This window comes from Leucoraja erinacea, chromosome 6, assembly GCF_028641065.1.
Source record: "Leucoraja erinacea ecotype New England chromosome 6, Leri_hhj_1, whole genome shotgun sequence".
NCBI classification, from domain to species: Eukaryota; Metazoa; Chordata; class Chondrichthyes; order Rajiformes; family Rajidae; genus Leucoraja; species Leucoraja erinaceus.
The window spans coordinates 25,748,258-25,763,614 of NC_073382.1; the positions used below are offsets into that span (position 1 = coordinate 25,748,258).

Genomic DNA, 15,357 nt, shown 5'->3' on the forward strand with positions numbered 1-15,357 from the left:
CAGAGACAACCACTGACATTTAGCAACAGCTTCACTGACTTTACAGACCTGGGCTACACAGTGGCTCAGCAAACGCCTCACAACGACAGACAATCAGGTTCAATCCTGATCTCGGGCACTGTGTGGAGTTTGCACGTTCTCCCTGTAACTGCATGGGTTCCATCCAGGTTTTTTAGTTCCCCGCGACATCCCAAAGACGTGCGTATTGGTGGATTACTTGGCCACAGTAACTTGCCCCCAGTGTGTAAGTGAGTGCATGAATTTGTGGGAGGTTGATGAGAATGTGAGGAGGAATGAAAACAATTAATATAATCTATGATTATTATAAATGAATGGTTGATGGTTGGTGCAGACTCATTGGGTCGTAGGGCCTGTTTCGGTGCTGCATTTCTATAACTCAATGCCTTATTGGTTTAAAGTTCTTTTTGCTTTCAGTGTGCTGCTGTCTGTTAATAAGATAGTCTGACAAATGGTGACTTTTGACCAGATATGTAGATATTTTGAGATTTAAAAAATCAGAATGGTGCGTATTTCTATAACTAATCTGTACTTTGGGCATTTTCTCTTTGAATTATGACTTGCAACTGAGCATGCTCTTCTTCTCTCTGAGATTCTGTGTTATAGTGCATATGTTCCTGCTTAAATTATGTAAATCTGAAACCTGTTATTTCAAGAGCCAGCCAGCAAATGTAAGAGCTCTGTGATGAAATCTAGGCCAACAGGATAAGTTCTGCTCACATCACAGGGAGGAGTGAAGTGCATTGGAACCATCATCTCATTGTGTTGCCATGGTTACCCGAGGTGTACGCTTGCAGTCTGAAACGTGAATGCCATCTCATTCATGTTCACGTTATTGCAATTTCAGCAGAGTCTGAGCTTTGGGGGAAATCGTTATTGTTGTCAATATATGCAGCAATTAAAGGAAAGCAGTACATGCATTAAGTCTGCTGCGCCGAGGTAACTGAAATGGTGGCTCGTGCTTGAATGGCCAAATTGCCTTCTCCTTCCATAGCCAGTTTAGTAGCAATATAATATACTACCCAGAAATATTGAGCAATAAACTGATGGTGCTGAGAATACATGATATTCAGGCTTTAGCTACGACTGTCTGTGTTGATAATTGAATGTTCCAGACATAGGCATTGAGATCACCATCCATCAAATGTATTGACGCATTGCCAGAGAATTACTAGAATAAATTTTAGTACGGGACTGCGCGCAATACCCAGCAACCAGCATCTGCCGTTCTTTGTTTCTACTGAATCAAAGATTCTTGTCTAGAATCTGTTGTGGTTCGGTATTATTTGACCATTTTTCTACCAAGGAGGAATGTTATCCCTAAATATTATGTTTGCAATAGATTCACAATGAGAAGAATTCCCATGAACAAAGTGGGAGTGCAGAATGCTTTGATTCATCATCTGCTTGAGGAATTACACAGCAGGTCAGGAAGTATGTGACAAGGAGAAATGGGCAAATATTCATCTTAGCTCCACTATTGCTGGATGTTGTGTACATTATAAAAAATATTGCTTTTAGAAAAATAATGTGCCTGGTTGGTTTCAGGATTAAATATATCTTTTTCTATTATTGATCAGCAAGAAGATGAAGGTTGTGTAATTGTGGTTGCTAAATGAGTTTGTAATAGATAATGGCCAAGTAGAGGGAGAGAAAAGACTTGGCATCCCTTGGGCCAGAGGAGGCAGGAATTGAGGATGTTGACTGATGTTTGAAAGAACCATCAGATCAAATTTAATGCATAGGAAGGAACTGCAGATGCTGTTTTACACTGAAGATAGATCCAAAATGCTGGACATGCACACAATCTGAAGAAGGGGCTCGACCCAAAACATCACCTATTCTTTTTCTCCGGAGATGCTGCCTAACCCGCTGAGTTACTCCAGAATTTTGTGTCTATCTAGATCAAACTTAATCATGGTAATATTACTCTATCATCTGAAATATGGTCGCAATGCTGTTTCTTCCAAAACAAGTAGAAATGTGAAAGTTGGAAAGAGCTAGAGTAAAACAAGATTGACGAATTTGAAATGCAAGAAGATTTTTCAACATCCCATGGACAACGAAAAGGACCAACCATTCTTCCTAGTTCATGTGAGGATAACTGCTACCATGGTCAAATTAGAACTGACATATGTTGAACATGTTATGAGAACAAATGATGATATGAAATAGATAATCATGCTTGAAAGGAAAGTGAAAGGAAAGTGATGATGGTGAGCATCAGATGAATGAGATCAAATCAGTCAAATGTTTGGCTTTGCATTAACTTTGGGATATAATTAATGATTGGGAATGTTGGAGTGAGTCAGTTCATTATGTTATCTGGAATCATTACCCAGTAGCAGATCTAGTGATCAGCTAGCAGCAGTTGACAGCAACCTGATGGTATTTGGCTAGCATGAACTGCAACAAGGGCTAACCAGGAAGACTCATGTATATGTTTACACCTGACTGTAGTTTAAAGATGCAGCAAAATTACAAAATAATGTAGAAAATCTTGGCAGAAAATATTCTAGTTGTTGAAGCCGTTGCTCTGTTGCAGCAGTATAATGTAGCTGGCTTTTAAACAAAACTTTTAATACTAGATCTGATACTGGGTAATAATTAAATTACTTCTCCAGTCCACCCTATAATTAAAATCTGTCATCCCTGAAATAATTCTAGAAAATCTTACGATGGGCTGAATGGCCAACTCCTGCACCTATTTTCTATGCTTTTATGAATTCCTCTTAAAGCCGTTACTTTGCCCCGTAGTCTGGAACTCAGAAGTAAACACAGTGCTTTAGTTCCGTATAATCGAACAATGTTTTAAAAAGATTCATCCTGACTTCCTTGCTCTTATATTCTGTTGATAAAGCCCAGCACTTTCTCAATATGCATGGTTACTTTCTAAGTATTTGGATAGATTTCATCCCCATTAAAGATCAAAATTGCCAGATTTACTTGATCCACGTAACTATTTCAGTTCTATGTTGAATGTCCTGCCACTCCATCTACAAGAGATGGATGTATCCACTCTTGGAACAAGGAAGGCCTGTTTTTCTCACTGTCAGACGCTTACCTTGTTTCAAACAACATGGATGAAAAACCAAGTGAATTTGCTCTGAGTACTTTTCACTTAAAATAAAAGGACCCTAACAATCTTTCAACTTTCCTGCCCATTCTCACATTGACAATTATCACATTGGGTTGAGTATAATGATATCGGGCAAGGCTGTGTCTCAGTTAAAATGAAACACGAGGGAGGTTGCAACAAAAATCAATTAATATTTGCTGCTTTTTTAAACCTAGGGTCTAAAATGGAGACGGAGAGAAACAGGTTTGAAGTAATGGGGAATATAACCCAGAATGATTTGAAGAAAAGGTTTTTCTCATAGAGGGCACTCAAAATTTGGAACTGGCTGCCCAGAAAGGTGGTGGAAGCAAATCCAATTGTTGGTTTCACATATATCCGGAGAGATGTTAAAGAAGCAACAATTACAGAGAGATAGCCAGAGGAAAGGACATACACATATTTTTCTTTTGAAAGCCAACACAGACTCAATGGAATGAAGAGCCTATTTTCGATCAAGTAATTCTAGTAGGCACATCATTAAAGAGTCATTAAAATATTAGGTCATCCGTAGAGGCTGAGGTATTTGCAATGTGGCTGAACCTGGAAAATTAATCTTGCAGAAGATTCTGCATTACAGGTAAAACCTTCAATTGTGGTTTAAAAATGATTAAATATTCTTACTTAATTGTTGGTTGGGTAAGGTATTGGTCTGTGAATGGCATCAGCAGCATGCTGTACTCACTACTCACTACAAGTGAATGTACATGAGAAGTTGCTGCTTAACTTTTAACTACTGAGGCTGGGAGTTTCATCCCCTATTGGAGGTGGAGGCACAGTGGGACTTGCATATATTTATTTAACTCTGACATGACCCAGTTTTTCAGACTGAGTTAGTAACTAGGGCACACAGGAGGGAAACAACACAGGAATCTGAACTAGATATTTCTCTTGGTAGTTAAATTAAAACATGTTTAGCCTGCACCAGAGTCAAGCTCAAGGACACTTGATTATTTTAATATGTGGCCTTAGTCTAACATAAAATGTTGGGTCTCATCAGGTTCAGTTCGGGTACCAATTTTCTAACCTCAACTATTGCCTTATCTCAGACTGAAGCTTTATGCTTTATTCAAAGCTGCCTCGCCAACAATGGCTGCCTCGCCAACGGTCTGTCACGTCCCTTCCTTCTTTGTTGTTTTGTTAGTATGTGTTAAATGTATGTTTTAGTGTTGAACCTCAATATTAAAAACAGGAAATACTGGAAATATTCAGCAGATCATGCAGCGTCTATAGAAAATAAACAAAGTCATCAATTTCATTTAGCTGCCTTTTATCAGAACTGATTAAATGCTCTAAACCAGAAACATTAGCTCGTTTTTCACTTTGCAGATGGCACCTGACTCCAGCAGTAACTGTTTATATTGAAGTATTTTTGCTTTTTGATTGATTAGCTCAAATATTCTATTAGATGAGATTCACCTTTAGCATTGCATCATCAATTAATCCGCTAGTTGTGATTCGAACAATGTGGTTACTGTGGTTACTGCAACAACCCAAGGTGTGGAAATGGGAAAAACCATCCTGTGATCCTAGTCCCTGATTCACCTCCCATTTTGCCTTCTACAAAGTATTCAATGCCGACATGACACTCAACTGTGACACTCATGACCATTGAACAATTTGTGGGCACTCAGTTGCACAAGATATTTGATAGTATGACAGACTCAGTTTGTATGTTATTATTTAATACTAATCAAAACAGTTTGGAATGGACCAGCTTGCTCCCAAAATCCTATCTTGCCTGAAGATTTACTAGCAATTGAGGGACATACTTAGAAAATATATAATTAAAATATTTTGTCTTTTATAGGGTGAGGAAGCTTTTAGCGTAGCATATTTGAAATACAAAGTAAAGCATCAAGTTTTGCTGATTATCTCATTGTAAATCTAGTGAGCACATGTCCCTTAGAAATCTTAACAGTGTGATATGAGTTGTCTATTGTTATTGACTAGATTTGTGTATGAAACACGTCTCTATTTTTATGTATTTATGTTTTTTTTTTGTCTTTTTATTTTAAGCATTCATTTCAATGGAGCTTTGTCAAATCTAATTTTGTGTCTTTGCTTTCTTTCCCTCAAAAGCTAATCGATGGAAAAGTCTCTTTTCAAGTTCTTACTCTTCTGGCCTTCCATGTAGTTCGTTTGCAGGGTATAGACCATATACCATTGGGTTTAGCTCTCAAAGCCTCTACAAACCTGTTACTAAACAATTACTAATCCCTGAAAGAACAGGTAGAGTATAAAACGGGAACAGCTCAAATATATTTTGTTTCGCTTGATGTGAGCTTTGCATATGTACTGCTATCTGCATGCGCCATCTAATATAATTCCATGAAGGAAAACCTGGGTAATCATGTCATCTCTTTTGATTAAGAAATAAAAAGTGCAATCAAGCAACAGGAATAATTCAAATGCCTTAAAATGATGCTGACAAAGTTAATGTCTTCATTTCAATGATTCTTCTTGAGGAATAATTACTCCATTAATGTGTAGCCTTAAATGTGTAAAGTTGGCTTTGAATACAACTGTTGTCCCTGTTGCTCTGCCTTGGGTATGGAAGGCAATTTATTTATAGTCATATCCCAACGCTATTCCAGAATAGGGTAAAAATTCATGCTTGGTAGCATGATCAATATATGTAATATTATAACAAGTGCATATTGAATATTTTTCTGAAAGTTTGGTTCCATTCCCTGAATAGCAAACAAATCAAAGTTTTTCATTGTATCGGGGCACATGCAGCAAAAATAAACCAAAAGCAATACCAATAAAACTTGCAATCACACCTTTGAAGGTGAATTTAATGCTTTAATTTACCACATTGTAATACCAAGAACTTTAAAAAAGCTTCTCCTTTTTTCATCACGTTCTGGGAAAGTTAGAACAGTACAGAGAAGGCAGGAACGGGTTGTTGATAGGGGACGATCAACCATGATCACAATGAATGGCGGTGCTGGCTCGAAGGGTCGAATAGCCGCCTCCTGCATCTATTTTCTATATTTCTATGTTTCTACAGTGCATGAAAGTGCTCTTCAGCCCACAGAATTTATGCTTCACATGATGCCAAGATAAACTGATCTCTTCCGTACGTACATGATCCATATCCCTATATTCCCTGCACTTCCATGAGCCTATCCATTTGTCAACAAAATGTAAGACTTTGAAGATGAATGACGTCTTGTGGAGAAATCCTAACACAAAACATTTCTCTGATAAAACCTCAAATGTGCAACTGAAAATTCTCTATGCATTGTTTTAATAACCAACTTATGTTCATTTGGGTATTCTAGAAAGAAAGGCAATGTTTTGAGTCATTTTCAAAAGTGTGACTCTTGTGAGTTGCTGAAATCAGGTCCACGCTCTGTGTTGAAGTCCATCATCTTGAGAATTTGTAACATGTATTTTCCCTTTGCCCGCAGATCTTATACCACGTATTAATTGTGATGACTGGCCATAACGGCAGAATCTTTTCCAGTCAGTAAACCATCCTTCTACAATCTTGTAAACACAAGAGGATGCAGATGCTGGAATCTGGAACAACAAGCAGTCCACTGGAAGAACTCAGGGGGTCGAGCAACATATGTGAATAGAAAGAAATGGTCAAGTCTTAATATTGCGTCATTCCCTTCCACCCACAGATGCTGCTCGATCCGCTGAATTCCTGCAGCAGATTATTTGTTCTTCTACATTCCTGTGCCTGATTTTTAATTTTGGCTCCATCGCCAAGTTTTGGCAGCAATGTGTTGCTTTTTCGCTGTTCTCTACAAAACACAACACGAGGGCATGAATACTCCACCTAGAGTAGAGTTGCCATCGCTGCTGTGGTACAGCAGAACACAGGCAGAATCTTATCCACAAAGACTGCCAATGTACAAATTGCAGCACAGAAATGAACTTACCAACTTGGGGTACAATTTGAAGAAATTCGCTGTCTTAATTTATTTATTTGTTTATGAATCTCCATTTTTATCCAAGTTCTTGCTTCACCCCTTCCCCTTGTCTCTCTGTACCAACGATCTCCCTCTACTTCATCAATCAGATGAAGAGCCCCAACCCAAATCTGGTCTGTGTATTTCCTTCCACAGTTCTTGAGTTTCTCCATAAGTTTGCCTGTTGCTCAAGATTGCAGTATCTGCAGTCTCTTATGTCTCCATTTTTCCTCCCTGCCTTTAAGACTTTTATGGCATCATCTGGAGATCATCGCACCTTCAGCACGTGTCTCCGATAACATCTAGGATTGCAAAAAAAAGTTTAGCAAGGTTTAATCTTCACCATATTGTTGGTCCGAGAAATAAAGAGGATGGAAATGTGAGGCAGAAAATAAATTTAGGGCTGTGGGGAAAGAACGAAGGATTGGATCTGACTTGAATGGTCTTGTAGAGAGTTTTCACAGGCTTCATAGGCTGAATGGGACCGTATCATCTTCCAACAGTTCTCTGATGTGAAAATCACAGCGGGAAATTTAATACAAGCGGATTCATTTGTGTCATTCAAAAAGAATTGGACAGATATTTGAAGGAATAAAATTGCAAGGCGATGGGAAAAGAACAGGGTAGAAAAAATAAACAGACAGCTATTTCTAAGATAGTCATAAAAAGCTGGAATAACTCAGTTGGTCGGGCAGCGTCTCAGGAGAAAAAGAATAGGTGTCTTTTCAGGTCGAGACCCTTCTTCAGACTGGAGAAGGGAGGGTCTGAAGAAGGGTCTTGACTTGAAATGTTACCTATTCTTTTTCTCCACAGATGCTGCCGTTGAGTTAATCCAACTTTTCTATTCTATCTTCAGTCTAAACCAGTATCTACAGTTCCATCCTACAGTTTCTAAGAGATGCCACCGGCCGAATTAATCATGTGTCACTGGGCTTTATTCTGACAGTTTCAATTTCAACAAGAGCAAGGTACAGGGAGGAGGAAAGTGTGTTTTGTCTGTCCCTGAGCTTGCGATGCAGAAAATATATTTCAGAGGATAAAAAAGGATGGTGAAGCCAGTCATTTTCTTTTAGCACCACAGAGCTGGATTCAATCCTTACCATGTGTACTATCTGTGTGTAGTTTACACACTACCTCTGACTGACCTCGTGGGTTTTCTCTGGGTGCTCGGGTTTTCTCTGGGTGCTCGGGTCTTCTCCTGCATGCCAAAACCATAGGATAATTGGCCCGTGTAAATTGTCCCAAGTGTAAATAAATGGGTAGAATCTGGAGGGAGTTGATGAAAATGTGGGGAGAATAAAAATGGGATTAAGGTAGGAGTGTAAATTGGTGATTGAAGGTCGGCACAAACCTGGTGGGCTGCATCTCTTTGTGACTATTATTCAGAGAAGCAACACCTATTATTAGCACTAAGTAGGATGGGAATGTGAAGGAGAACGGCACCACAAATTAAACGTTGCAACAAGTTTAAAATCACAAATCTACTTTATACTGTAGTTAATTTGCTTCAAACAGCTTAAGAATCTGTCAACAGCATGAAATATATCTGAATGAACCAGTCACATATTCTGTGAAACTTGTCTGAAGTCTCCAAATGCTTGAAGAGCTGATCCATTGTAGAAGAGTTGACGAAGTAGGAGTCATTCTGTGAGCCCACCACATTCCTTCCGTGGTGAGATGACAGGATGGATTGGGAAGTAGTTGCAACAGGCAGTATGCCAACTAAAGGTTTTTATCCTGATTTATAAGCTTGCAACATAGTTGATGCTGGTTAGAGGCTTCGCATATATCATTCGGTACAACCAATGCAAGCTCCCACTGTTAGGAAGACATGTGGAGGCTACAGTGCAGTGAACCTGCATTAAACCGGTAATAATCTCATAAATATTAATGATGTCGAGGAGAAAATAAATCAAAATGAGCTCCTGGTTACTGCTATGTGATTAAGCAGATTGTTGCAAAACACAAGTTCCAGCATTGCCTGTGAATCATATTGAGAACAACAAATAATCTTAACTGCATTTAACCTTCACACAGACGTAGGTTTTCAACTTTAGCAGGGAAGTAAGAATGAAGTCATTGGAAAGGAAAATTGGGAAAAGTAATAATGGTCAACTGAGCCAAAACAAAAAGAAAATCTACATCGCACCCATTACCAAAGTTGAAAGTTGCCCCGTGGAGTTTAACAGTGTGATTACTTTGGTTTTCCTTTCACCTTGTTACATGCATCAAACATATGCCCCCATTCCCCCAACCCCACACATATCATATTGGCTTTTCATACCTCTTCTGGGTCTGAAGAATGGTCCCGACTCAAAACGTCACCTTTCCATTTTCTCCAGAGATGTGTCTGACTTGCTGAGTTACTCCATTATTTTGTGTCCATCCAAAAAGTACAAGACTGCCTTTGGGAAAAGATAATCCGGACAATGAATCAATGGTGTTGTCTCTGTAAAATGACATTCTAAAAATGGTGGCGTTGCAGTACAAAACCCAAGGATCATTTTGAGCCAACTATGACAATGTTGAGACCACGTTATAGTTGCGGAATCAAACTTGTATGATAGCATTTTTTACTGCGTCACCAAAATATTTCTTGCTGAATATAATTAAAACATCAAACCTAAGGCCAACCACATTGTGTTGCAGTTTTGTTCGAACCCATTAGTAGATTGTAAGTGAGAGTTAAAATGGGCTGTTTTTGCTAGCTTTGCTGAGTTCTGTTCATTTGCTGTGACATCCATGTAAGTGTAGTTACAAACAAATCTACTGGAGGAATTTAGCAAATTGTTTGTTGCTCCAGATTCCAGTATCTGCAGTCTTTTGTGTCTCCAGGCAAGAGTAGTTTATCTTTTTGCTAATATGCCATGGCATAAGAACTACAACAACTCAAATTCATTAAACTCCACAAAACAAGTATCCAGGAAAGTATGAAATTGGAATAATATATTCTCTTTGAGGAAAACAAAAAGTAGTTTTTAATCAGCTTCCACAATTCATAGCACAAAAGCAGAAGTATTTTTCCATCTGTTTTCATGCCTGATGTGGCCACAATGCTGATTACTGCCAATTTTCTAGCTATTAACAGGTAAAACCTAGATCTTTTGACTTGATTTACAGTATCCTCTCAGTCAGTCTTAGCAAGGGATGTTGGAAGTCTTGGTTCAGTTTCTTTTTTGAATAGATGACATTTTTAATATACCAACACCCCATAAAATACTAATACCTGTCTGTGTTTAAATGTATCCACAGGATATGCAAGTAGAAATCTTCCACTCAGCCCACAGTCATCAATTGACAGTGAACTGAGCACTTCTGAACTGGATGATGAGTCCATCTCCATGGGTTACAAACTACAGGACTTGACAGATGTCCAGATAATGGCAAGACTACAAGAGGAAAGTAAGTGTGCTGTAAACTGATAGTGATATATGGCAATTTGTTAGCAAGTACATATTGTGTGTCAAATTGTATTAGCAATTTTAGCAGCTACAATGGTTTAGATATATGCCTTCAGTTGAAACCTGATCCCATTTTGTAGGTCAAGTCATGGTTGAACAACCGTAATTGATTTCTGAAGTACAACACATTTAATAAAGCACATCTTGGAAAATTGTTGAGAATATTTGATACAAAACGTGGTCTTGAAATTCTCTGTTTGAATTTGCTCAGATGAAGCTCAACTCAAACCACTCTACAATTAATAAAATACTTTAAAATACTAACAGACAATGCTGGAATCTGATGATGAGGAGGAATTTCTTTCGCCACAGAGTAGTGGAAGACATTGCCACAGATGGCTGTTGAGGCAAAGTCCTTGGGTATTTTTAAAGCAGAGATTTTTAAGGTTTTTGATTAGTAATATTATCAAAGGTTATGGGGAGAAGGCAAGAGAATGGGCTTGAGAGGGGAAATAGTGACTCCTTCAACGCAGTTGATATTGTCACTATTTTTTCTCTCAAGCCGATTCTCCCCATAACCTTTGACAATATTACCAATCAAAAACCTTAAAAATCTCTGCCTTAAAAATGCCCACGGACTTAGTTGATATAGTCACTGTTTTAATGGAAAAAAAGTGAAATAATCAATTCATGTGTGAAGAAACATCATCGGTCCTTTCCCTCCACAGATGTTGCCGGACCATTGAGTTTCTCCAGCACTTTTTTTTGGTTTGACTTGTGTATGGGTGGCTTCCACACGCAATAATGTTATCCCATTTAAAAGTGTGCATTACATTGATGTTTACTGAGGAACAATGTTTGAGGAATAAACACTGACTGGCCTCTTCAAAAACGTGCTGTTGGATATTTTACATCCCCATAAGAGAGCCTGAAGAGGGCCTTAACAAGGCATCTCATCTGATTGAAAACGTGTCCTCAACTTCAAGAGCTTTACCCTCGATTTTAACACACAGACTTGCTTGTCAGATTTGAACTCTGCTCTTTCTGACTTGGAAGTGTACAGGTTCTTGGGGTGGAGAGGGGTGATAGCGGTATAAAGGGGAGGGTAGTGTCTTGTGTTCTGTGTCTTGTGTCTACTGTTTGTGGGTAAGTGTGTTTGTTTAGTGTTCAGCCATGAGCGAATGGCGGTGCGGGCTCAACGGACCTGGTGGTCTGCTCTCGCACCTACTTTCTATGTTTCTATGTTTCTATGGTCTTGGTGAGACCACGTATAGAAATTTACAAAATTCTTAAGGGATTGGACAGGCTAGATGCAGGAAGATTGTTCCCGATGTTGGGGAGGTCCAGGACAAGGGGTCACAGCTTAAGGATAAGGGGGAAATCCTTTAAAACCGAGATGAGAAAAACTTTTTTCACACGGAGAGTGGTGAATCTCTGGAACTCTCTGCCACAGAGGGTAGTTGAGGCTAGTTCATTGGCTATATTTAAGAGTGAGTTAGATGTGGCCCTTGTGGCTAAAGGGATCAGAGGGTATGGAGAGAAGGCAGGTACGGGATACTGAGTTGAATGATCAGCCATGATCATATTGAATGGCGGTGCAGGCTCGAGGGGCCGAATGGCCTACTCCTGCACCTATTTTCTATGTTTCTATGTTTTGATGAAAGGAAAGTGCTACCAATTGAGCCACAGCTGACACTTGTACACTGGAGTGATTATAGCTCCAGGTAACACTGCTGAATCAATTAGAAAAATGTGTTAATTTTCATTTTAATTAAGCAGTTGTGATGTACAGTCAACGCTAAATTCAAGGTGACAATTCAAATTACCTGATAACTTAGTTTAGCACTAAATCCCCACCGGACTATGTTGCTTGAAACACTTATTTTGAATTACTGAATTATTGAATTTTACCACATACAATTTTATTCTGAATTATCAGGGGTAGGCTCTGTTAGTTTCTTGTCCGATTAATCTTGTGTATAATGCTGCAATTCTTGGAGATGAGTGGCCCCAGAGCTACTATAATTATGGATTGTATATTTCCTATAAAATTCCTGAAGTGGTATTTATAACTTTCTCCAGTAAGATTTGCGTGCTTGGTATGATAATATGGCCTATGAGATATTTGTATCAGAGGCTATTTATTGTTATTTCTAGTAATCCAATGAGAATTGATCATAATATTAAACTTCATCTCATTGCTAATTGGCCTCAATAAAAAATGTATAAATTGTCCCTAGTATGTAGGATATTGCTAGTGCATAGGGTGATGGCGGGCTTGGTGGGCCGAAGGGCCAGTTTCCACACTGTATCTCTAAAGTCTACGGTTTTATAGCATTCACAGAAAGGGCAGGAAGTAACAACATTTCAAGAGACAGGTGACTATATTTGACCAGGCTGTTAAAAAGACCAGCAGAAAGTTGTTCAGTTCTGAGTAGAAAACTCTGCAGGAGGGAATTTGGACACCTGCCTTTGATTGAAATGACAGATATTCTAAATATGTATGCTGATGTGCATGTTTTAGAGTAAGTACAATGCATTGTGTGATTATACTGGCTAATAATGATAGTTCCCAAACGGCAGAGCAAATTGCAGCACCAGCAAGGACTGCTTTGGCTGACAAGGGTAAATCAGAAATTGTGTTTAAAACGCAGGTGGACACTGCAAATTTACACTTGGGTTACACAGTGCCTAGGCAATTAGCACTGTTGCCTCACAGCAACCTGGGACTGTGATTCAAGATCTTGAGTACTCTCTGTGTGAAATTTGCATCTTCTAATTGTGACTTTGTGGGTTTGCTTGCACTGGTGCTAATCCCAGTGACGTGCTGGCAGGTGAATTGGCAGGTCTAAATGTCTCATTAGTGTAGGGATGTAGCAAAGGAATCAAAGGGAAGTTGATGGGTTTATGCAAGATAAAATAAATTGCAAGACTACAGGGAGACAAGAAGAGAGAAAGATAAGGATTGATGTGATTGCTGTGCTGGGAGTCAGCATGATCCCAAGGGATGAAATATCTATGTCATATCAAGCGAGGAATGATATCTATCTATACTATTACTAAAACTCTCATCTTGTCCTCTTCCGGTTTGCGTTTTTCAAAATCTACACAAGAAAGATACCCTATAGATACCCCCCCCCCCCCCCCCCCCCCCCTTCCCCCCCCACCTTACTCGCTGTTCTCCTCTGCTCTAAGCGTACGAAGTTCTGTTCCGATTGGTGGAATATTACAAAAGTTTAAAATCGTGAGATCAGCAGATAGGTCTTCTCGCCTGTCAGTCACCATGAATCTGCTGATCTCATGATTTTTAAACCTTCATAACTTTTGTAATGTTCCACCAATCGGAACAGAACTTTGTGCGCTGGGGGGGGGGGGGGGGGGGGGGGGGCGATATAAGTAACTTTTTTGCGTAGATTTTGAAAAACGCAAACCGTAGAGGACAAGATGAAAGCTTCAGTAATAGTATAGATACAGTGGCTTGCAAAAGTATTCATACCCCTTGAACTTTTCCACATTTTGTCATGTTACAACCACAACCGTAAATGTATTTTATTGGGATTATATGTGATAGACCAACACAAAGTGGTGCATAATTGTGAAGTGGAAGGAAAATGATACATGGTTTTCAAAATTTTTTACAAATAAAAAACTGAGAAGTGTGGCGTGCAAAAGTATTCAGCCCCCCTGAGTTAATACTTTGTAGAACCACCTTTTGCTGCAATTACAGCTGCAAGTCTTTTGGGGGTATGTCTCTACCAGCTTTGCACATCTAGAAACTGAAATTTTTGACCATTCTTCTTTGCAAAATAGCTCAAGCTCAGTCAGATTGGATGGAGAGTGTCTGTGAACAGCAATTTTCAAGTCTTGCCAGAGATTCTGAATTGGATTTAGGTCTGGACTTTGACTGGGCCATTCTAACACATGAATATGCTTTGATCTAAACCATTCCATTGTAGCTCTGGCTGTATGCTTAGGGTCGTTGTCCTGCTGGAAGGTGAACCTCCGCTCCAGTCTCAAGTCTTTTGCAGACTCTAACAGGTTTTCTTCCAAGATTGCCCTGTATTTGGCTCCATCCATCTTCCCATCAACTCTGACCAGCTTCCATGTCCCTGCTGAAGAAAAGCATCCCCACAGCATGATGCTGCCACCACCATGTTTCACAGTGGGATGGTGTGTTCAGGGTGATGTGCAGTGTTAGTTTTCCGCCACACATAGCGTTTTGCATTTAGGCCAAAAACTTCAATTTTGGTCTCATCTGACCAGAGCACCTTTCTCCACATGTTTGCTGTGTCCCCCACATGGCTTGTGGCAAACTGCAAACGGGACTTCTTATGGCTTTTTTTCAACAATGGCTTTCTTCTTGCCACTCTTCCATAAAGCCCCGATTTGTGGAGTGCACGACTAATAGTTGTCCTGTGGACAGATTCTCCCACCTGAGCTGTGGATCTCTGCAGCTCCTCCAGAGTTACCATGGGCCTCTTGGCTGCTTCTCTGATCAATGATCTCCTTGCCCGGCCTGTCAGTTTAGGTGGACAGCCATGTCTTGGTAGGTTTGCAGTTGTGCCATACTCTTACCATTTTTGGATGATGGATTGAACAGTGCTCCGTGAGAAGTTCAAAGCTTGGGATATTGTTTTATAACCTAACCCTGCTTTAAACCTCTCCACAACCTTTATCCCTGACCTGTCTGGTGTGTTCCTTGGGCTTCATGATGCTGTTTGTTCACTAATGTTCTCTAACAAACCTCTGAGGCCTTCACAGAACAGCTGTATATATACTGTGATTAGATTACACACAAGTGGACTATATTTACTAATTAGGTGACATCTGAAGGCAATTGGTTGCACTGGATTTTATTTAGGGGTATCAGAGTAAAGGGGGCTGAATACTTTTG

At 39.5% G+C, this 15,357-nt stretch overlaps 1 protein-coding gene across 3 annotated transcripts in view; it reads left to right on the top strand.

Annotated features, from left to right (window-relative positions):
• Positions 1 to 15,357, top strand: part of slain1a (SLAIN motif family, member 1a) — a 125,951-nt gene that overhangs the window by 79,202 nt on the left and 31,392 nt on the right. For 2 of the 3 annotated variants that reach the window (XM_055636774.1, XM_055636775.1), the window contains one exon: positions 10,315 to 10,464. In XM_055636774.1, coding sequence (XP_055492749.1) covers positions 10,315 to 10,464 — 150 coding nt within the window. Of the gene's footprint in view, positions 1 to 5,215; positions 5,366 to 10,314; positions 10,465 to 15,357 lie in introns of all 3 variants that reach the window. The other variant, XM_055636776.1, reaches the window with a different exon arrangement.